Source organism: Neolamprologus brichardi, chromosome 20 (genome assembly GCF_056152115.1).
Source record: "Neolamprologus brichardi isolate AB-2024 chromosome 20, ASM5615211v1, whole genome shotgun sequence".
In the NCBI taxonomy this organism is placed as follows: Eukaryota; Metazoa; Chordata; class Actinopteri; order Cichliformes; family Cichlidae; genus Neolamprologus; species Neolamprologus brichardi.
In genome coordinates, this window is record NC_142123.1 from 2,005,960 (window position 1) to 2,029,214 (window position 23,255).

At 40.7% G+C, this 23,255-nt stretch overlaps 4 protein-coding genes across 7 annotated transcripts in view; all 4 read right to left on the reverse strand.

The window, feature by feature from the left end:
• The window catches only part of hoxc10a (homeobox C10a), a 43,387-nt gene that overhangs the window by 14,745 nt on the left and 5,387 nt on the right, over positions 1-23,255 (reverse strand). The window contains exon 2 of one of the 3 annotated variants that reach the window (XM_035905534.2): positions 7,752-8,037. The exons of 1 other annotated variant lie outside the window; for it this stretch is intronic. The gene's annotated coding sequence lies outside the window, so the exon portion shown is untranslated. Of the gene's footprint in view, positions 1-7,751; positions 8,199-23,255 lie in introns of those variants that run through there. One more of the 3 variants, XM_087834106.1, reaches the window with a different exon arrangement.
• On the reverse strand, positions 363-3,890 carry hoxc6a (homeobox C6a). Of its 2 annotated transcripts, none has more exons than XM_006785666.3 (2): positions 1,989-3,890; positions 363-1,512 (listed from the first exon to the last, which is right to left on the reverse strand). In XM_006785666.3, the coding sequence occupies exons 1-2, from the start codon at positions 2,383-2,385 to the stop codon at positions 1,205-1,207; spliced, it is 705 nt and encodes a 234-aa protein (XP_006785729.1). In that variant the 5' UTR covers positions 2,386-3,890; the 3' UTR covers positions 363-1,204. The 2 variants fall into 2 exon arrangements, with proteins under 2 accessions (XP_006785729.1, XP_035761430.1); XM_035905537.2 differs by having other exon boundaries at positions 363-1,515.
• On the reverse strand, positions 11,323-15,019 carry hoxc8a (homeobox C8a). Its single transcript, XM_006785667.2, has 2 exons — positions 14,259-15,019; positions 11,323-12,905 (listed from the first exon to the last, which is right to left on the reverse strand). Exons 1-2 carry the CDS (start codon positions 14,692-14,694, stop codon positions 12,589-12,591), a joined length of 753 nt encoding a protein of 250 aa, XP_006785730.1. The 5' UTR covers positions 14,695-15,019; the 3' UTR covers positions 11,323-12,588.
• Positions 18,445-21,035, reverse strand: hoxc9a (homeobox C9a). The gene is made up of 2 exons (XM_006785668.3): positions 20,340-21,035; positions 18,445-19,275 (listed from the first exon to the last, which is right to left on the reverse strand). The coding sequence occupies exons 1-2, from the start codon at positions 20,881-20,883 to the stop codon at positions 19,031-19,033; spliced, it is 789 nt and encodes a 262-aa protein (XP_006785731.1). The 5' UTR covers positions 20,884-21,035; the 3' UTR covers positions 18,445-19,030.

Below are 23,255 nucleotides of genomic sequence, written 5' to 3' on the forward strand. Positions count from 1 at the left end.
GTAGCTAACTCCTGTGCCATACCGTGTTGGCCATACCAATATCGGCGTCGAACAAACAGGTCTCATGTTTTGGAGAAATAAAAATTGCTTAAAAATATATGTTTAACGTCAAATTCTCCCTTTCTTGCCTATACAGCCTCCTGACCAAACAGGCCACGGCAAAAATAAAAAAAATTAAAAAAAATCTTTCAAATTTAAAGAAAAGCAAAAGAAGAAAGAAATAGCAAACGTTCACAGTCCAGGTTTAGTGCGTATTTAGGAAATCTCTTCGTATTTTTATTACGTATTTAAGGGACCTGTCTTCATCTGACTCATGAAACAGACAAGACGAAGGTGAAAGTTTTACAAACATTTTATTCCGTGATACACAGTTATGACAAAACATTAATGTTTGACTCTCAAACAAAGGTGAAGAATTACTAGTGTACAAATCTATCTCACGAGGAAGCATGTCGTGTCAAATGGTCAATGGTCTCATGTTATGCAGCGTCTACCAAAGCGGCTAAATGCACATTACGTTTCCACGGGATTTACGTTATATACCGTTACTTTTATCATGTACAGACATTATGAGTTTTGTTTTGTTTGTGTGTGTTTGCGCGCGTGTGTGTGTGCGTGTGTGTTTGTGTCTGTGTGTGCATGTGTGTGTTCGGACTGGAGACTACTACTTTTAGTTTGATGCAGGGCCCATTTTCCTGCGGACGATTCAAGTAATAGATTACATTGTGATCAAGTGTCCGCCCGCTCTTTCGCCTCCATGGAATGCGCATGTACAGTAATGAGTTTAGTCAGATCAACACTGAATTATAGTGAGGTGATCAAAGAGATTCACAGTGATGGATGGGGTGTGTGAGAGGGGGGAAGGTAAATATACAGATTTCCTGGCATAGGAAGATATGTAGAAATTAATACTTCTTTTTATTTCCACAATACAAGTGTGATATTTGCAATAAAAAACAAAACAAAAACAAAAAACCCTCAGTTCTCCACACAACACAGCGGCCAAACTGTGGCTGAAATCATTTTGGATTTCTAAGGATCAACCCTCCTGTGGTCCAACACGAAATAAAATTGGTGAGAGCTGCGTGGTAGCAATCATGCGGTGAAGTCGCTCTCGAGTCCATGTAGATTTTTAGGTAGTTATGTTGGTTTGTAATGGTCATCGTGTGGTTTTTATAATTTTTTATTATTATTATTATTTTAGCTATTCTTTCTTCTTGTCTTCATCCTTCCCTTCTTCCATTGCGCCATTGCGTTCCTGCTCTTGAGACGCTCCTGTCTGTTCAGTTCCTGTCACCGTGGAGGTCAGGTTGCTCTCTTTCTTCCATTTCATGCGTCGGTTCTGAAACCAGATTTTGATCTGCCGCTCTGTTAAACAAAGCGCATTCGCGATCTCGATGCGTCTGCGCCTGGTCAGGTAGCGATTGAAATGAAATTCCTTCTCCAGCTCAAGCGTTTGGTAACGAGAGTATATTTGTCGTCCTCTGCGTCTGTCTGTCCCGTAGCCGACTCCTGCTGGGAGACAAAGTAAAGTCACTCATTTAAGCGTTAACAGCGCGAAGTCACGTTTGGATTTCAAATAAAACGTGCCTCTGCCTGGAGTCTGTTCATACTTGGAGGCAACTGAGCATAAGTTGTTTTGGGTTTTTTTGTGCCTCGTTGTTAGATTCATAATTGCAATCTAAATCCACAGAGAAAAATAAACGCATTTTAACTGGAAGGGGAAAATATATCTCAAAGGATATCTTTGCTGTATTATCTAAAATTATTAAAGCTTCTTAAGTAGTCTCTCTATCTCACTCTACTGATTATGGCTACTATATCATTCTTAAAATGAAAGCTGTTTGTTTGCACATGTTAAGGCCCATCTACAAGTCGAGGGGATACAGTAATGTTTTATGGGGCCATAAAAAGTAACTTGCTCTCTTGGTAAGACATATCGTAAAACTGGCCCATTTCCTTAATTTATTTGTCGTAGTAAAACTCACCGCCGTGTGAGTTCATTCGCTGCATCCACGGGTAGATCGGGATGTTACTTTTCTGCTCCTGAGCTGCTGCTCTTCCTTGATCCAGACTGTACTCTTGAGCAATGTGGCTTTGTGTATTGAGTCCCATATTTGTTTGTCTGCAGCTGGGAAGCACGTCCTTGTCTTGAAGAAACACGTTTGATCCATACTCATACTGTGCCCTGCCAGACCCAAACACCACATTATCTTGAGGAGAGTAGAAAGGTGCATATATCCGATTCTGGGTCACAGCGGCACCGTACGACGAAAAATGTCTAACTGTGTCATAGGTGGTGGAGTTTAGGGGTACGTTAGGCAAAACATCTTGACCACCGGATAAATGGCAGGAGAGCGACGGGTTCGCGAAATAAGAATTCATACCTTGCTTGTAACCCTCTCTCCAACTCTCCCCACTTCTTTATCGGTCTCTTTTCAATCTCCTTCTCAGTAAATCTCCTTCCCCTCTGTGTCAACCAACCACACCTTTCTCCAAGGTCTTCTTTTTTCCTCGACTTTCTGCCTCTGTAACTGGACGTGAGCTACTTTGAGGATTCAATATTATTAATTTCCAATCTCCGGTTAAGACGCACAAACCCGAGTGTTATAGCCGAGGCTTGGCTCGGTGAGAGACAATATGACAATGTCAGCTGACCATTCTCAACCAATTGAGAGGCAGGAGTTGAGGAGAAACTGTAGCTTTTAGCTCAGAGCTTGAACATTACTGCTAAATGTCGATAAACACAACGTAGACTTGGAGTGGCACACTATACAGCTTGGCTGAGTGAGAAGTTTTTGGCTTGAAGTTTATGAGCATGTGGCGTTTAAGCAGAAAGCAAGATGGAAAGCGTGGCCAATGTCATTCAGGACAGAGACTACATTCAGAGGAAGGAAGGAGATGGAGAATTCTGATTAAAAACACGTGAAATATTATACAAAATGCCCATTCACTAGTGACCAATAGAAAAAATAAGACGGATATTAAAGCTGTTTACTAATGCAAAGCCATGAACTGTCATACTAAGTTCTCGTGTGAGTGATCGTGTGTGCGCATGTGTGTGTCCTATACCCAGTTTTATTCCATAATACAACATACACTGCTGTTTATCTCAGCCATATCAACGACTTTCCAATTTCCATGCTTTTGCAGTGAACTGGGGGAGGGTGTCGGTGGTAAGAATGCGTTTATGGTCTCTCTTCTGTGAGGGCAATAAAACAAGTGACGTTCCCCAGCTCACCAACAACTATCTCTGCAGCAAAGCCTCGAAACACAGGCAGCAACCTCTCCCGCTAAGAATCAAAAAAGCACCGCACAGCATGTGGAGGCAAAGCAAAGACAAAATCGCGTGCAGGACAGGTATGGCACAGAAAGGGGAAAAAAAGAATGAAAAAATGCTCCTGTGAAGATGACTTCTGCCACCATCTCGAAAAAAGAATCCAATCAGTTGTGCGATCGTGCAAAGCTGCTCATCAGTGCTCACTGCTATTTCTCAGGTATAGTCTGTTCAAACTCACAACAAAGAACACTTTACTTCAAATTAATTAAGCAAAAAAATGTAATAGGCAGCATGTTAAAATGCTTATGCAGATGTTCCAGTCTCTTTTTTCCTCTCTCTTTGTGATCGTACTTTGACATTCCTGTGACACACACAGAGAGGAAACGGGAACCGATTATTATCTCAGCACCAAATGATGGGTTTGGAAATTACTTTAGAGGCGTTTTGCAGAATTCTAGAAAAACTTGATCACGTGTTTTGACCTAAACGAGCTGCCTCCAAAATCTGCATTAGACGAGATCGCAGTGCGCTAATTTTCATTTTATAAAAACTTTTCAGATGAATTAAAACTAAAACGCCACACGTGCTTTCGAAGTAGTTTTCCAAATTAATTTGGTCGGTTTTTGTTTTGTGTTTTAATTTAATTTAATTTAAAAAAAAAAAATTAAACAAACCGCATCAGATAGCAATATAATAATAACAACAACAACAATCAATAACGCTATTGAAAATGTGTGTTAAACGCTGCCCCACTGGCTGCAACAGCCTATTGGTTCACCTCATTGATTTCCTCAATGGAGTGAATTCGTGCAGCCTAAACGTGCAACACTGTTTGTTCTGTTGTTTGGGATCCTGAATAGCCCATAAAAGAGACAAGAACAAAGAGAAGGAAGTAGCCGGTGCAGTAAAAGTTTCCCTTCAACTATTTGTGACCATATGTGACATCCGCGTCGCACAGATTTGAGGCAAATAAAGCGCAAAAGTTGGAGCCTGCAGTTTTCCTAAATTTCCGTCCTGGGACTGTTCTTTTCCCCTCTTCTGTTTGATATCAAGAAACGAAATCACTTGATGACGGAGGTTAAACCAACACTTATAGCAGGAGTAAACTACTCGGGGTCCCAGTTTGTTTAGTGAACTTCTACCCTTCAGTGTGGTGTAATTTCAAAGGAGACCAAATTGTTGCAAACATTTAAAAAAAGTCAGTTCCCCCACTTTGACTGGAACTTGAATTCCACCAACGTAAATATGAACAAAAACGGAAATAAAATTGAAGTTTGTGATATCATATTTTTAGTCAATCCACCCTCATGGTGGCAGAAACGGAATGTGCAATAGATTTGTGAAAGCTTTCCTTTGTTTAACCATTTCTGCTGTCGTCACCAAGTAGTCGGCATAATTTATTCCACACTGCAAAGCGTTTCAGATTAACACAATTTTCAACAATCTCTATTCCATCAAAATCCACTCGAATTATTTGAGTTCCCAACCACAGATTTTCCTTATTGTTATTTACAGACACACACACACACACACACACACACACACACACACACACACACACACACACACACACACACACGAAGAACAGAGCGGTCTGTAAACTTTGGGTTGTAAATAAAAGCTGAACAGTAAAGCCAATGTGTGGACTGGTGAGACTGGAATGCAGCAGAGCTTGTGTCAGTGTGCAGAATTAGAAAGGTCATTCTTTCCCTTGTGTTTTAGTGTTTTATTGCGGCCCGCGAGGCAAATTACGCGCACGGCATTTGATGCAGGGAGGAGAGGAACCGTTTGGTGCACGTTTCCACAATTTTTAAAAGAACATTATGTCCAGCGACGAAGGCGTGAACCAGGAAAAGTAAAAATATAAATTACTATCAATACCCTAACATCCTGTTTCTAACCATGGGAATTAATAAAGATCATTCATAATTAATTCCTCAGTGTTATATGCCCTGAATTTGTAGTTTTATATGGTGATGCGCAACGAAGGCATAAACTAAGTTATTATTATTATTATTATTATTATTATTATTATTATTATTATTATTACACTAGTTTAATTCTTACGCTTTGATGTGTTCTTGTGCTGAAGGCCTAACTTTGATAGCCCGCGCTCTGCAGCACAACATGGCCCATCAACATCTACGGTTGCTTCTATTTTTTTCTTAAACACAGCTTTCAATATCCAACATCACAACATCACTCAGCATTAGTTATACGGGACCCTTAAAATTTCTACATTATCGGCCATGATTAAAAACGCAGCAAGAGGGGCAAAGTCTGGTCATCCTCTGATGCTTTTTCCTCTCCCCCGCTTCTAACCTTACTAATAAGGAGTAATTCTCATACTAACAATGTAAAGCCCTCTATAAGCACTTTACCATCGCTGGCTAGCCCAATTAATGTCCGGAAGTGTTCGACTTTATGCTCGTTAAGCACTCAGGAAGCTGTTGCCCAATGAGCGCATGTTGATCCACACATCATAAATTATGGCCATTAGTAGGCAAAATTTTGGTCCTGTCGGGATTTGTAAGTGAGGTTCTAAATGTGGTGATGCGGACAGATTCATGACTTCATGGAGTTTAATGCGAGCCTATCTCTGGGTTTAAAAAACACTGCAGGGCAAAACAATGGGCTGTGGTTTTCCCTTATTATTTCAACCAAGATTTACCTAACAACTCAAATGGCATCTATTAAATGGGCCCTCTTCCGCTCTCTCCCTCTCTCTTTCTCTCTCTCTTCTGCAGGCATAGTGCTGGGCAGCAGCGGACACGATCCATTGCAACAGCAATGTTTCATAAGGGAAAAGCAAACAACGTGTTTAACAGTAGGTTATAAGAATTTAAAGGCTTTCACAACGAGGCTTTGCCAATAATTGTATTTTACAAGATTGAAACGCTGGACTGCTGAGACAGAAACAGATCACGTCGCTTTATTACATAAAACAATATTTAGTCTCCACACAGAGAAGAGAGGACAATTCCTCAAGCTAAGCTTTGATGAAACAACATCGCCAAACTTCAAATGCACAGCCTGCAGTCTCCCACACACACACACACACACACACACACACACACACACACACACACACACACACACACACACACACACCGTGTTATTTAAGATGTCTTTGGATACACTTTGTATATATTTTGTCTTACACTGATACTCCAATTCATTATCCTTCTGGTTTTTTTTACTGAGGCTTTCGTGGTTTCTGTCACTCCCACACAAACACACACATGCACACACTTGACGAGTTTTAACCTCATTCTGTGTTTTTTTTTCATATGAAGTCCAGAATAACGTAAAATAATTCATCTGGATTTATTTTCATTAATACATTTATTTAATTGTTTTAGTATTTTTAGACGTGTTTGAAAGAAATTTAGGGAAGTGAAATGTATATGATGCAATGTCCCACCATTCATGCGCAATATGCTATAAACAATGCACTGTATACACTCATTCTGTCTCACTTATGACGCCACATTTGATACTGTTAAATGTCCACTGCTGTTGCTCTTGGTGTTGTTGATATTGTGAATATTTGATACAATTTTGAACGTATTACTTACTCGTCCTATTTTATTTTTTTTGCCGGTGGTGTAAATAAAATGAAATGTTAACTCTCACGAATGTCGTGGCGTGCTTATGTGACAAAGCAATATCTTCTACAAATCACTTCATCTCATCAGGCTAAAACGAAAACAATAAAACAGACGAATCTCATTCTCCAAAGTGACAACAACAAATCAGAAACACTCCTCGGTGTCAGGTCGAGCAGTTACTCGCTGGCAGCAGCGTATCAGCTGACATCCGCAGTGAACCGCCGCCGAAAACCAGCAGCCATAAACATCAAGCCTCAACACCCGCCCACTTCCACATATAACGCCTCTTGTCGCTAGGGGGCACTGCCGGGAGACACCAGTGTGTCACTGTGTACATACTGTGAGCCTATGTGCTTCTCGTGTGTGCGTGTGACATAGGGGTGTGTGAAATTGCTTATAGATGTTATGCAGGCTTCTGGTAGAAACTGGGTTAAACGTGTGGCAGCAGATATGAAAACAAACCATAATTAGAGAACATCAGCCAGAAATTAATATCATTCGTCACTGCCTGGTGAGAAGGGCCTGTGTGAGTGATGAGAAAGTTTACTATCACAAGGCAATCAATTACATCGGGTTGGCACAGCGCCTTTAAAAATACACACTGGGTGTAGGCTGAAGCAGCCACTACCCACACAGGTGCTGCCACATCAGCCAGAAAGCAATAATGACAACCGCCCCGGGCTTCAGCACCCTCCCAGGCTACAGGTCAGGTCACAACTACACTGAATAGACACCTTCAGTTCTCATGATCTCACACGCTCATAATTTTCACAATCATTTCGACGCCACGAGGACGAGCCGATTGAGAAACTGATCATTAAACAGTAAAGAAAAGCAGCTAGTAAAGTGCATAATCTTACCCCCAGCAGGCTCTCCACAATTTCGAGCGTCACTGTGGTCCAACAAAGCAGCTGAAGGGTCACGATGGCGAGTGGGATATATCAACACAACGCACATCTCCTCTGTGCTGCTGGCTGTGTTCACATTCCGGCGATAAGCAGCTTATGGAGACAGGGTGTCTGCCGGGAAAAGTCTTTTCTAGCAGGCTTTCTTCTTCCATTTGCTGTCCCAGTGGTTTTATTGCCTCCGGTGGGGGAATAAACGCAGGCAGCGGCTGTAGAGGCGGCGACTGTCCCGAAGATCTCTCTGTCAGGAAGTCGGGGATCGAGTGAATAACACGCGCGGCAGTGCCAAGATGACTGTGCAGCATTTTTTTTCTTTAAATATTACAATAAAGGGAAATAATATGTTTCTACGCCCCAGCTTAGTCTGCTGCTGATACAGGGGAAGGACCAGAGAATAGACAACAGCATAAAGTTCATGTTCATAGCGCCTGTGCCACGTGGCTCGCTTCAGCCAATGGCAGAAAGGATTCAGTCGTAAACTTTTATTACTCAGCTGTAAATTTCTCCTTTTAACAACCAGGAATGTTTGCACCCATCTTGTCTTTCCTCTCTTTTTTTCTTCTTCTTTTTTTCGATTGAACAAAACTAAACCACCAATAATATAATACATGGCAGCGAAATTCCCCATATGTCACATATCAGACATGTGTCAAAATATGACAGTTCCCCTGGTGGGTGAGCTGTATGCCAAGATGTCCCCCAGACAAGTTGGAACGAGGAAATAAAAGTGTGTGAGTGCGAAGGCGAGGTAGGAGAGAAAGCGACGGAGACGCAACTAATTAAACTTCAATTAGGCTAAACTCTACCTCCATATAAGGGCCTGTGCTTCTCATATGGAAGCAAACAGATGTCAGGATAATCTGCACCTTACATCCAATATCAAATACGCAGACACACCAGGTGCAAGCATAATATCAAAAATTATGCCTGCTGCAAGTCATTTGTAACAAAATATACATTATAAAAAAGCAGTTGAGATTTGAGCTTGAAAAGAGAACACTGTCTTATGAAAAGAAATATACATGCACTGCAAATGTTGTGCAAACTTTTAATGAAAGCTAACATCAGCACACGCAGAAAGAAAACAAAATATCTAATCGTTGCGCGTAAAATTCCTCACGCACAAAAAGTTCAGTTGGGTGTTTTTTTTCTTGACCTTCAGCAAATATGCTGTATCCTAATACTTGCGTAATAACAGAGAGACACGGATCAAGATGAAGAGAACAACAGCAGACGTATTATTTAATTTAACACTAACACGCAGCTTTGTATCTCGTAAATCCTTTTACAGGAAGTCCTCTGGCTTCGCCTTGAAATAATCACCTGATATGTCGTTTGATGACGAGTAAAGCGCATTTTCTACAAGCTAAATAACCAACAAAATTTCCCTCACTTACTAGTTTGAGTGGTGCATCTTGTCCTTGCAGGCCGTCATCGCCACACGGAGCTGAGGCACACAAAAGATGCAGGCCGAGCCGCGTCTTTACCACCGCCAATAAAGTTTACAGCAGGTACACTTAACTTTATTGGTAATGTCAACCCTCTGTTAAAACTACACACACACACACACACACACACACACACACACACACACACACACACACACACATTCACACAAAGGGGTAATACGGGATGCTGGATAGCTGTGACTAAGGGACACTTCCGGAAATTTTCTAGAGACAAAGCGCACGTAAACAGAGAAATAAACACCCTGAATGAAAAGGTTGCGCTTTGGCGCAACACTGTTTGATCCGAGAGAGAGAAAAAAAAGTCACTGCTAGGGGGAAAGCCATAAAAAGAGGAGACGTGAAAGACTCAGTCTGGGTTGAGATGAAATGGGAATGTTTGATTGAAAAATAAGTTTCCAGTTAATGTGGATAAGTTTGCGTTTTTGCGAATAATGTTCGCATAAAAAGCCTGAACACTGCTTTCGTCCTGTCTTCCTTCGTTAGGCTGTGTTATGTTGTTACCCTTTAATACTATTTATTTATATTTATTAATTCATTTTGTTAAAATAAAAGAGGTCTGAAGCACAACAAGAGGTTAGTTCGTTTTTTGTTTTTTTCTTTTCTTTACAAAAGAATTCTTAGATGAGTATAATTTTCCAATTACGAGTGTGGGCTTAAATATAAATAGTTTGAATTGCATAATTTTTAACTACACATTATAAAATCCCCTAACACTTACTCCTTGGCATTGCATTGTGATGTATTTGCGTCCACAATGTTCCATATATGCACTGAAGCTTATTTGAACCGTTTAGAAGTGAGCAAATAAAAAGCAGCAGACTTTGAATAATTTAGCTGCCTAACGCTGAAATTCGGCAGCTAAATTATTCAAGTCCCGGGTCATGTTATGGTGTATTTACTACTGTTAATTACTTTGAAATTACGTCTAATATTGCATAAAACTTGCAATAAATGCATTTTTTAAAGAAACAATATGTTGAAAATCATTCTGTTCTCAATTTGAAAAATTCAGGTCCGGTTAAAAAAAAAGGGGGTGAGGGGGGAATGAAACCGAGAGAAGGGTGAGGTCGAATTTCATGTTTTGAAAAAGAGGGTTTAAATTTCTGTTGAGGGCTAATATGATAGAACAAGTACTGGTATTTTACCCCGTTAACAGCACGTTCAGAGACACACATTAGTGTACTGTTTGATACTTATCGCAGTTTAGTCCTACTTGAGTGTGTTACTCAGATTTCACGTTGTCTGCTCACGTCCTCTATCTGTTCCAACCCGTCATCATGAAAACCAGCTGGACTGCCGAAGAGAGATGTTACCTGTTACCTGCACTTGGCCTCCCCCGTTCGCTTTGATTTCAGCGCTCTGGTGCTTTTCCGGCGGATTGTCTGGACACAAGATTCACGCAACACCTTGCAAATGTATGGCCTCTGACAGATAAAGCCTCCCTCAAGCTCTGCCATTACTTTGTTTGATTATTAACATAGCACGTCAAATGTTTGCTCATCTCGTCTCTCAAACAGCAATCAGTCATCCCGAGATTCATTAAGGAAAGCTTCGTGTCCTCCCCGAAGAGAGGAAGTTTCTTATTAAGAGGATGAATCAAATACGACTCAGGCTTTGGAGAGTAGGCCTGCTGTGAATGGGATTCGCTGTCTTTCCTTAAAAGGTAAAGGGATACATCCGCAAACGCGTGTCTGGCGCTTTTTTAATCGAACTGTTCTGAAAGTTTAAATTGGGAAAACTTTATTTAGGAGGCTTCTGCACTATCTTCCCTCCTGCCGAAGCACTTTTTGGGTGCACAGGCTGAAAATCGAGGCATCATCAAATCATCGGTTTTGAATTATTCAGGGGGCTTTTCTGTTGCACGTTATCTACTTATTGTTGTCCGTGCATAAAAACAGGGGTTCATATTGAACAGTGTGTAAAAAAAGAAAATACTACCCTGCATATTTTCACTTCACCTATGTCTGCATTGCATTTGTTTTATGTACACGGAGAAAGGGTGGTGATGATGTTTGTTCTACCAACAGAGTGCGCAGTCTTAATAAAACCAGAAATGATAGTGAGCCATCTTGTTTATTCGTGATTTTACATCAACAATGGCGGGGACACACAATTCCGTCTTTCACAGGAGAAACACCAGAAAACGAGCATATTGTTAACATCAATATATAACAAGACGTACATAAAGATTATATTCAGTGCAAAACAACTACGCTATATCACCAGCACATTAAAATAAAAATTCCCTTACTTTAAAATCGTTGTAATTGTAGCTGTTGTTATCATACACAGTACATGTGCGTTATAGGCAGTTTTAGTTGTTGGGGAAATAGCTTGCGATCAAATCAGAGCGATGCCATAAATGTGGAATATAAATTCTGCAAAGGCAAAGCTCTGAGTTTTTAGGTAGTGCTGTGGTACAATCTCAAAAGTGTTTACTTGGCTTTGAGCTAAGTGTCTTCCCAAGACTCGCAAATTGTCTTCAACAAGTGTATACTGTTTGTTGGGTAAATGCTACATACATAACTTAATAATATAAGGTCGATATAGAACACTTTAAAATTAAAACCATATGAAATCTCTATATTCAGAAATCTCTATTGCAATTTCCCCAGGTTTAGGTAGCATCAAAGGATTCCAAACGATTGCATTTCCCTGGTAATCCTAGAGAAAGATGTCTGAGGAGCTAATGGCTGTCACATGAAAACGAGTAAAACAGTAACAGTAACAATTATAATAATAAAACGTGTGGTTTATACAGAGGCTGCTAGCCAATGCAACTGTTGCGATGATGTTTTAACACGTACTACTAAGTTATAGGCCTACATTTTTTTTTACAATTTCAGAAAGGCTACTTTGAAGTGATGTCTTTTTTTTTAATGTAGGCTATAATCTATTTACAACACAGGTCGGCGTTGGTCATGTTTTGATCTTATTTGGCTACGTTTTTGATACAATTATTATTAAAAGCAAATTTGTAAAAATAGCTAAGCCATTTTCCATCCAACATGCGTTTTAATTTACCCTCCCTTATTTTTTAAAACAATGGCCAGAGTTCTATGGAGAAAAAAACGCTACAAGCGTTTGTAGCTTCTACAGAAAAATCCAAATGGTAATGCGCATCATGTTAGGATAAACGAAAGAATGGAGAATTTTGTCTATTTATGACAGCAATATTGGTGGGATTCCTGATCCCTCTTGACAAAATAGAAGGGTGGTCATAAAGTTGACGCTCTCTGCCTCCTTGTGACTCTTCGTCTGTTTATGGGACCTCTCCTTTATTTCCTCTTTTTCACCCATATAACCATAAAAGGACCATAAAATCACTCCTTGGTCTCTTCTTTCTCTTCCGCTTCTTTCTCTTCTGCCTCTTCCCCTTCACCGTCCTCGTTCCCCTCTTCTTCGGCCTCGGCTTCGGCCTCTCCTCTTTGACCCGGAAACTTGTCTTTGTTGTTCTCTTTTTTCCACTTCATCCTTCTGTTCTGAAACCAAATTTTCACCTGTCGCTCGGTGAGGCTCAGGGCGTGAGACACCTCGATCCTTCTCTTACGGGTCAGGTAAGGGTTGAACAGAAACTCCTTCTCCAGTTCAAGAGTTTGGTAGCGACTGTAGGTTTGCCTCCCATTCCGTCTTCCTGGGGCTTGAAATATGAAATAAAGCCAGAGGTTAACAGGGCTCACCACGATTTCCCCATAAAGACATTCAGATGTCTGATAATTCTTTCTGAATTTATTCATTTCCTCTGCACAATCACTAACCCATTTCAGCTCTCACACATGCCAGATCACACACAATGAAAAGAAAGAGCGAGTAGATGTCTTCTACTACTTAAGCTGGGTAAGTTAGATTTTCCATTAGCAGGAACATATATCAGTGTACACACATACCACCCACAATAGAGTCCGTAGTTTGCTTTGGATCTGTAAATAAATGTCTTCAAAGTAATAATAATTTACACACATGTCTGCTTCATTTACAGTTCATTCTGCAGGTCTGATGCAACTTTACAGCCACATCCCCCAAGAGTTAGTGGAGTAGGATACAGTATTATTACTTTGAAGTTCAATTTTTTATCTGTACATGAAGGTAAAATTGCCCTAGATCCCCCATCAATTTAATGATGTTAAAACTCTACAAACAAAATCTATATTCTCCTCCTATGTCAGATTGGGAGGGGGTGTTTACAGAAACTACACTGTTTCCTCTTGCAGCAGAGCCCATATAAACTTGACTGACATTTTCATTCATACTCATACAGGAGGACAATAACTAGGTAGGTAAAAGTATGAGAAGACAGATAAAGTTGGGGACAATATTGGGATGCATGTCTCTGAGCAGAAATGAAAAATGAAGCGCACACCTGTGTGGAGCTAAAGTAGCCTTATAGCCTGGACAGAGAGATCCATGAATGGAAGGGGTGATATCTACAAAGCCCTTATGATTATGGCTGTATGTGTCTGAGCCTACAGTGGGCCTGTGGGTCAAATTACCCCCAAAACTCTAAAACCCGGATTCTGGATAATCGTGGTATGTTGTGTTTTAGCTACCCCCTGTCACTCTGCATGCTGCTAGTGTAGTGTAGTGCATGGTATTATCGTATTTTAGACTATGACTTATCCATCCATTCTCATAGCACTATTAGAGTTTGTGAAATATCTTATGTGAACGATAATTGACTTCAAAGAGCGTGTCATGTGGCTGTAATCAGCAATTCAGCGTTTAAAGGCACTTTGGAAAGCAACCATTCAGCCCTGTATGGGCATGTGCTGCAGAGTAACAGCAGCCTGCACTTCAGGTTCTATGTGCCCCATCATGTTCTCTCACTTATTTCGTTTTATAGTTTAGAGACATACTCTTGTACACCCTACGTATTTAGCACACATGCACAATTACACACATACATACACACACACACAGACAGGCGGATACACAGTGACACGCGCGCACCACACGGCAACACTGAAAGAATAGGAAAAATTTGTATGATTCTGACCGTGGGGTCTCATCCAAGGAAACATAAGACTGGGAGAGGAGTTTTGATTTAAGTGGCCTTGTCCTTCTCCGGGGTTAGAGCTGCTCGACGATTTACAGTCTGGGTATTGCGCTAGGCTTGCGTCTTGTTGGGTACCATAAAGCGTTTGCCTCGGAAGGGCTTCATATCCATAAAATTTCGTTGCGTCTCCGTGGCAAGCCAAAGCGCAGGGGTTTTGCTGGTATCCGGGGTTGGAGATCCCCGTGGTCCCGTGGTGAAAAAAGTCCTGCACATGATGGGATGGGTGCTGAAAGCCCGGTGCGGCTGCTCCGGGTCCGTAAACTAGCGTGTGGCTGCGGGCAACGCTTTGTGGAAACCTGCAGTCGTAGTAAGTTGGCTCCAGTGACTCGCTGCCTTTGTATTTAGAAAAAAGAGGGTTAACAAAATAGGAGCTCATGTTTAGTTAGCATCAAGCAGACGGGCTCTCTCGCAGTAGAATATCTCCTTTAGGATGATGGCAGCCTTTTGTTTAGGGTCCCAACTCGCACAGCGCACACAAGCAGACAAACCGGAACTAGGAGAAACGCTGCCCCTTTGGACAATCTACGGCAGCTCACTCTCTCTGAGCCGTTCCTCTCATCGGATTTCTCCTCGCAGTCGTGAGTGGGTTTTTTTCCAGGTTTTGCAGTCTCAAACCCGGCTCATGGCATGTGCTTTGGATGTATGTTAGCTAAGGTTACAGCTGGCTCGCTCGACCGGCACAGTCACAGGCGCTGCTCTTTTCTTTCTTTTTCCTTTTTTTAGATTCCCACCCAACCACCCCCACCACAGGCTCCCTCACCCTCCTCCAACCTCACTCCCCCCCCCACCCCTTCATCTTTCCATGACCGGTCAGACGTGGGCCCTACGTATATCCACCTTGAGAAAGGCTTCACTAATCATAACCAACAATCTAAGAGGCTGTAAATATGATCAATGTTAAGTTTATCACACAAAAAAACCTTTCTTACAAGCTGAACAATTCAGTTGTGAAATGGTTACGATATAAAGACGATGAAGCATGATACATTTCCTGTGTAGTCTGAATTTATAGTTTTGCTTCTTTGTATGGGGGTTATGAGGTGTTTAAAGCAGGGAGGATTTCCCCCCTTTCTAAGCGGATTAAGCTGCTGTGATGAGGTATTTTTATTTTTATTTTTTTCTATCATGCCCTGAAGGTTATATACAAGTTCCCAGAAAACAGTTGGCCTTTCTTTGGCTCCATTGGGTCGGGATGATATTTGGGAGATTATCAACAGCATTAAAACGGTATTAAAAATAAAAACAACACAGATTCGGAGCTATTCAGTCCCCCGAGCAAAACACCGAATTGAAGACAAAACATTCCTCGATGCAAAACCGTGTAGAGGCCAAGGCGACAGATTTCCACCAGGCGCTCCAAAGCACCGATGCACGCAAATATAAACACGACCTATGAATGCTATAGGTGCCATTTACTGACCCCGTAAAACCGACGAGGATGGGCAGTAAATCTCACACGGGGGAGTTCATAAAATTGAACATTGAATGTTTAGGTGCAATCAACTCGCACGATTCCCAGCTCAGTACTCGCGTGGTCTCTATGCCTGTGTGGGTTTTTGTGGGGCTACTGACGGTTTCTACACATCATCGTAAAATATGAAAGGCGCACTGGACGAATTTATAGACCTTTCACACTCTATAAATATGCAGATTGCCAATCACTTGTTGGAGAATTTGAATTGTTGGTACAGACGTTACAACCGACACGGACTGAGGACTAAAATGGTACAGGTAGCCCTTTCTTTACTGGACATATTATTATTATTATTATTATTATTATTATTATTATTATTATTATTATTATTATTATTATTATTATTATTATTATTATTATTATTATTATTATTATTGATGCAGCGGTTTATGCTTTTGTTGATTTTGTTATCGATGTGTTGCTTTGTTGCCATTTATTTATTGCACTGATTTTATGTTACAGATGCAACTGTTTAAAAACTGCTAATAAAGTCATCTCTGGATGAATGTGATTTTCGGCTCTTTATTAATTGTGGATTTTTTAAATTTTAAAAAATAAAGTGTCTCAGTCTGGTTTGAATTTACAGCTTGAAAAGCAGAGGCAGCAAATATAAAAACACACAGATTATGCATTATTATGTATTATGCTTAATTACGTTTTTGTAAAAGGCTATGAACATGTACTGCATGTATATTGCAGATATGATTTTGCGTTTTTAGAATTGAGCACACAACTACCACCCACAAAACAGCCGTATTAACTCATAAATTCACAGACAATGAAAGAAGCTACAAAAAACGAGTAAATAACAAAAGCATAATCTTTTTTTCTGAAGTGAAAAAAAGAAAACTATATTTGCACAGATTGTTTGGCCAGCACAACAACCAGCTGGCTGCATTCCGGATTGCTGTTCTGTGGCCTATTACACAAAATGTGGTTGGTGGCCATATCTGTCATTTTGTCATCGATAGGTTACTCTTCACTCTTCAGCCAAGCCACAGAGCTGTAAAAAAGCTCTTCAACGCAGACACACTCCTCAAAACGTGGACCTACAGCGTCATCTAGTGTCGAAATGTGTCATTAAACCTGAATAACTCCACCAATCAGCGACAACTGCTATGTGGCCAGAAAGGGTTGAATGTATAGAGGATGTGTGCATCCTGTATTTTTCTTTAAATAAAGTTAAAGCAGTTAATTACTGTGGAATCTATAAAACACGCGCCTTCTGTCTTCGTCTTGCTTGTCTGTAGACTTGAAATAGTTGCTGTGCTGTCGTTTCCTGTCGTGGCAGCTGATCACTTTTATACAAGAGATAATAGCGCTCTGCAGCACTCACATTTATGCACAATGGTTATTGACTTTTCCCATCTAATTGTAGACTAATAGACGACTCATATGATGAAGTGCAGGGGGTTTTGCGGCTGGCCCAGTCAGGCAAAAGTCCCCAGAACAGTGCGCATGCTTCTCCTTTGAACGAGTCCACCACCAGCGTCCATTAAAACCATAAAGTAATTTAGCCCAGACGTCTAGCCAGTTAGTCGAGTTTGCTTTGTTGGTCTGCATTTGAGACAAACAGCCGAGCTCCAACAGGGGCTGTAAAACTGGCATTTTTGTCCAAGCAGAGCGGAAATGCACTGGATTGGGCTTTGAAATTACAGCATCCTGCCCGTATTGTTTGCCACCACAAAAAGGCAATTTAGATCTATCCCAGGAAACAAATGCGAGACATGGGAAACTGTCTCTCGCTTAAAACCAAACTTTTCAAATCTGGTCTCAGATTTTCTGATCGCCAATGAGCCTGGCCATGCAATTAACATTTAGTTAGAAATTGTGTTTAATTGCCTAAGTGGTCAATGTTTTCTTTTAGTACTCTTTCGGAAAGTGCACAAATGTGGTTGATGGGCTACTTTCAACTCATATAGGGCATTGACCTAATAAAGAAATACATATGGTAAAAACCTCGTGCATTCATCTCTGTCCCTATAAGAAGATTCTGTGAACAATTTAAAAAGGATCACTTATTTTAAGCCAGCATTTAAAATGTTTTGGTACATTTTAAAACCTTAAAGAGACGTGCGTTTGGGAGAAATTTATATATAAAAAAATTACTATGTATTTTGTTATTGATATAAAACATAATTAATTCTGCGTTGAGAGTTGTTTTTTTTCAGGTCTACTTACTCTCCTAAAATGGATAACGTGTAAAACGGTATGAATGGGAATGTTTGCGACTAAGAAGCTGTAATTAAGACACAAGTGCAAAGCGATGCCAAGCAAAATTAAAACAATGTTGTCCCAGTAAAGCCTTAAATAGGCTACGCCAAACTTTCTATATCGCCATTATTTGTAATAGAAGAGCTCATTTAGGCCTTTAATGTAATAGGGACACACTCAGCGGCCAAAACAGTGCGTACTAAAAAATGTGAAGGAATTTTTATTAATAAATCAACCGTCTTTTGCGTCATGTAGTTTCGGTTGGGTACGTTTTCAGGTTGTTTTGAATTTCAGAAATTTTTGCATCCATTTACTTATTTTCTAGTGCGGGGTAAAACTGTTTTGGATTTCCCTGTACAGCCGTGTAGTCTGCTAAATCCGATCGAAAATACACAGTCTGCAAAGCCACAATAAACACAGAAAACAAGAGCTTGGGATTATGGTTATATTTGCAGAGGTCTATATCTACACTCTATAATTAAACTCGTAGGCTACAGTCAAAAAAAGGAGAAAGAAAATGTGCACAAATACAGCTACAACTATCACAAAAATACAAGACAAACATGTCGACCGCAGATGTTGCTGTACAAAATACTACACCTGCACAACAGCGTACAAAGAAAATAAACATGAAAGAAAACATTCACAGCATAAATTATGGTTTTTGTGAAATTCAAAGGAATTCAAGTATTCTCTTTCTCCGGACAGTTTAAGCGTATCCAAACTGCGCTTCTTTCATTTCTTTTACAAAACCACATATCTCGAAGTGAAAGCAGAGTGTATTTCTCTCCTTAGAAGTTTTCCGTTTTCTTTCTTTTTTTCCTACTTAAACGCTCGACACATAAATGTACACTAAAAAATAATATTCGGCATCAAACAGTCTGGAAGTTAAGGTTAATACAAAAAAATCCAACAAAAGTGATAAATATAAGGAGGAGAGGGGCGCTTGTCGTGTGTTTTGGTACATCTGTGCTGTCCATTAGACTAGTGGTTATTGTTGGTTGTTTTGTCACTGTAGTCCACATTATTGGTCTTTGCTGTCGGTCTTTTCTTTGTTCATCTTCTTCATCTTCATTCTCCGGTTCTGAAACCAGATTTTGACCTGCCTCTCAGTCAGATTCAGCACTCTGGCGACCTCGTATCGGCGGTCTCTTGTAAGGTACATATTGAACAGAAACTCCTTTTCCAGTTCGAGAGTCTGGTACTTTGTGTAAGGACATCGCTTCTTCCTTGTGGAGCGGGCGTGTATCCAATTTGCCACAGGGTTATCTGCAAATACAAACAGCAACAATAATAAAGACAGAATAACAATGCAAAGCTAAATTGTGAAACAGATGACATCAGCATTAACTGTTCGGCCTTTAAAAAAATAAAATGAATGAGCCCCTGGATTTATAGGAAATCTGTGGACTCATCAGAAAGTGCAACAAACTGAAAACAGTGCCAAGGCACACACAAGTTTGGGTGTACGTCGTTAAAGCTAAACTGCCAGTTAACATTTTAAGGAAAGATTCTCAGTCTTACACTTTCCAAGCCTCCACTGATTTGCTTCCTTGTCCCCTTAACTTGTGAGTAACACCGTCGTAAAATACTCAATGCGCTTATTCACTTTATTGGCCCATAAAATGGCCCGTGGTTCAAGCCTTTACAGGTCCGTGGTGAAAGTCCTCGAGTATGTCCCTACATTCCTCAAGTTGTCTGGAAAAAAGAGTCATGTGAATTTGTTTTGGACCCAGAGAAGAGAGCAGATAGTCATGTGCATCCATGCACATGTATGTAATCTTTTCACTATGTGAGAAACGTTTTTATTTCCTTTTATTCCGTCTGGGGGTCAAACAGAGCCAGAATGTGGCTTTTCCACACAGGAAGGGCCCATCTAACAATACAGGACTTCAATTCGGCTTACAGGGTTTGCTGTGCCATCTTTAATAGCACGGGGTCAACATAAAGTCGTAACAATGCACCATATGACGAATATGGATTCTTAAGTGAGTTTAGGCCGTTCACTTTAGAACACCTTTCGTGTGTTTTAAGCTTATGCAACATCCTCCCAAATTCAACGTCTTCCTGTAGGTTTGAGTCCATGTTAACGACCCCGTCTGGTTTTATTGCCCCAATATTAGCCCAGAAGCATTTGTCTTTTATAGTTCCTAAAGCTTGCTCCCTATAGCAAGGGGCGATTCAGAGCTGAGCTGAAAGGAAGAATGTAGCAGTTTATAATTTTACTTTTAAGCAGGACGTTCAAATGGCTCTGAGCAAAAGCATATTTAAAGCTATCCCAAAAACAAAACACCCACCGGGCTTTAAAAGATCGTATAGGCGCTTGAACTTACTCGGATCTAGCTCCGGTTTCTCATCTTTATGTTTTCCTGAAGCCATGAGCTCCGACTCAGGAGAGGGGAGATTCTGCTGCGTCTTGTCTCGCGTGTCAGTGGATGAGCAGTACAGATAATCCGTGTAGGTCCGTCCGCTGGAGCCGAGACACTCGCCGGCTCTGTGTTCTTGAAATGCATCGGGCTTCAGCCCGTAGTGCCTGTTGTTCCCCGGATAGCCATGGAAAGGCACGGCGCCTGATATCGGCTCCAGCCATGACCGCACATATCTCGAGTCTGTGCCTAAGTGAGGTTGGTGACTGTATGGATGGTAAACCACTGATGACTGGGAGTGTACAGGGGCCCAGGAGGTGGAGAAGACGGGTGGCTTGGGTGCGAAGCTGCAGGAAGGATAGTCAGCACACTCCGGTACTAGCGACGTCGGACGAGGACCGGCTGGGTGCGAACCGGGCGCCGAAAAACGAGTTGCAGTAAGGACATCGTCGTTTTCATGGTTGATCAAGGAGTCCACATAATAATTACTTATGGGACCCGTGGTCGACATGTCGAAGCTTCACCGACTCTTTTACATGCATCCGATTATTATATGGAGTGTATGTGTACTTTTTTTTATCTAGCCATAGAACAATCAAGGCAGGTAATTATTTCTCAACGCTTCCCTGGCTGCTATTGGCTGCCTCACCAACACGTGATTATATTTACCCCCACAAAAACTGTACAGTGGATCAATGCGCCACTTATCTTGGAATACCAGTGCACATAAATCGGATTAAAGAATATAATATTTTACTATTTTTTCTCGGAGGCACAGAGGCAATTGCAAAAACTATGTTCTTCCATGAAGAAAATACGCATTTGTAGTTCTAGTAGTGGATCTACCTCTAGTCGCACAACAGACCTGCGCACATTACGTCTGAGAGCAAGGCACTATTTGATGGTGTAATCAATCTTTGTCTGGCAAAATCTACCGTAGCGCCATGCTGTTGCAAGGGATAGTATTACAGCAAAGTGTTTACCGAATCGTTTACTCTTATATCTTTATCAAACCACGCTTTAAAGCACGTTTGATAAAGCGGAGGTGTTAGAGTTTCCTGCGGCATGATGTTTATCTCTTATTTAGGAGAAAAGCCTCCACGGTGGCTAGATATAGCTGGATTGGATACTGGAGAGACTGAATCAAAAATACGAGGATGTAGCATACGCCAGTAATAAAGTTTGCACTGTTTTAACGAGGATACAGCAAACATTTCCTAAATGGGATCTGCAGAGATAGGAGAGGAGGGGATTCAGATTCTTGACAAGCAGCCCACTACGGCGCGCTATATTCGGCTAGTGACCGTTCATGTTTTTATGTCCATCAATAAATTTTAACGAGGACCATTTGATTGTTCATAAACGTGTCGTTAATAAGACTGCATCCGAGTTCCTCGCTCAACATTAAACCGGCACCACCAACACCACCGCCACTATGAGTCTCTGAAACAATTCATATGAAACCAGAAGGGCCGAAGACAGCAGAGCGGACTTTGGAAGCAGAAGAGGTAAAATGGTTCATTAAAAGGCTAACTGTGGAAGCTTTAATGACAGGGGTAATGTTACTGTTGTATCCAGTGGCATGAGTCTGCTGTTTTTGCCCTGCAATGCACACGGGTAGCTTGTCAGTTAGCAGGCAGTGAAACAAGAATTGATTCTTAAATAGAGATGCAGAGACACAGCAAATAGAAGAGGATCAACTATACGGTGATACAGGAACAACTAAAGTAGCCACCGGCGTCATACACAAGAAAATATAATGCCTTTGCGGAGGGTGGATGAGGTAGATAATATAGATGATGAATTATTAATTCCTAAAAGCTGCACACGTTCCAATGTGTGTGTGTGTGTGTGTGTGTGTGTGTGTGTGTGTGTGTGTGTGTGTGTGTGTGTGTGTGTGCTTTTACCCACTGTGTTATATTTACTTATATTTTGACCATATGTTGTATTTGGACTATTTAATCTGTTTTATGTAGTATTTATTCTTTTATGTTTAACTGCAGGTTTAATGTTTCAGATAATATCGTTTCTGCTGTGGACTAGTTGTTTATAAAAGGAATTGAACTGGCAAAAAAAAGGTTAACTGATTGCAACCTTTAAGACAAGAAATCCATTTTGGGACGCGCAAAGCTGACAGTTATGTGCAAAAGAGAAAATATGTAGTGTGGAAGAACAAGTCACACTTCACTGTGGCAAACATTATCTCAAACTGGGCTAAAATACAGTTTCATGCACTGAAATATACGAAATAAGAGTTTAACAAGAAAGAAAAAAGAGCGAAAATAATGATTGTAATAAAATGATAATTATCCCAATTTGCAACATCTGTCGCGTTGGCGTTTAAAAACGAGCCTTTGTCAGCGCCAGGCTGAGGAATAAACGATGCCGGTAATTATCCTAGATCAGCTAGAGTCAAAATACAGTTTTACATTTGTTGATTAACCGACACGATATTCAACATTTTGGCTTCGTGGTGTAAAACAACGTGCATCAAATCATATACGCAGTAGGAAGTCCTACGTTTGTCCTCGCTGCTGAGTTCAGATTCAACCATGAAATTTAAAAGACCAGACGGCGGACCTTAACCCGGATAACTCCAAACGGTGTCCTGGTGTGTGCTGATGAATGCGCAGCTCTGAGCCTAGTTATTGTTCAACCACAGGTTAATCGAGACAAAGAAATTTACCAAATGTGCTAATCAGTTATTTTATTCATTTCTTTTTCTGGAGGTTTAACATTTGCAGTCTGCTGATTTCAGATATTCCGAGTATAATGAAATAGTACTCAATGAGCAATTATTACAATCTGATCGTAAAGACGGATTCGAATATATCCTGTATCGATGTCTGCAACAATGCACTAATATCATTTTTATTGTTTTGA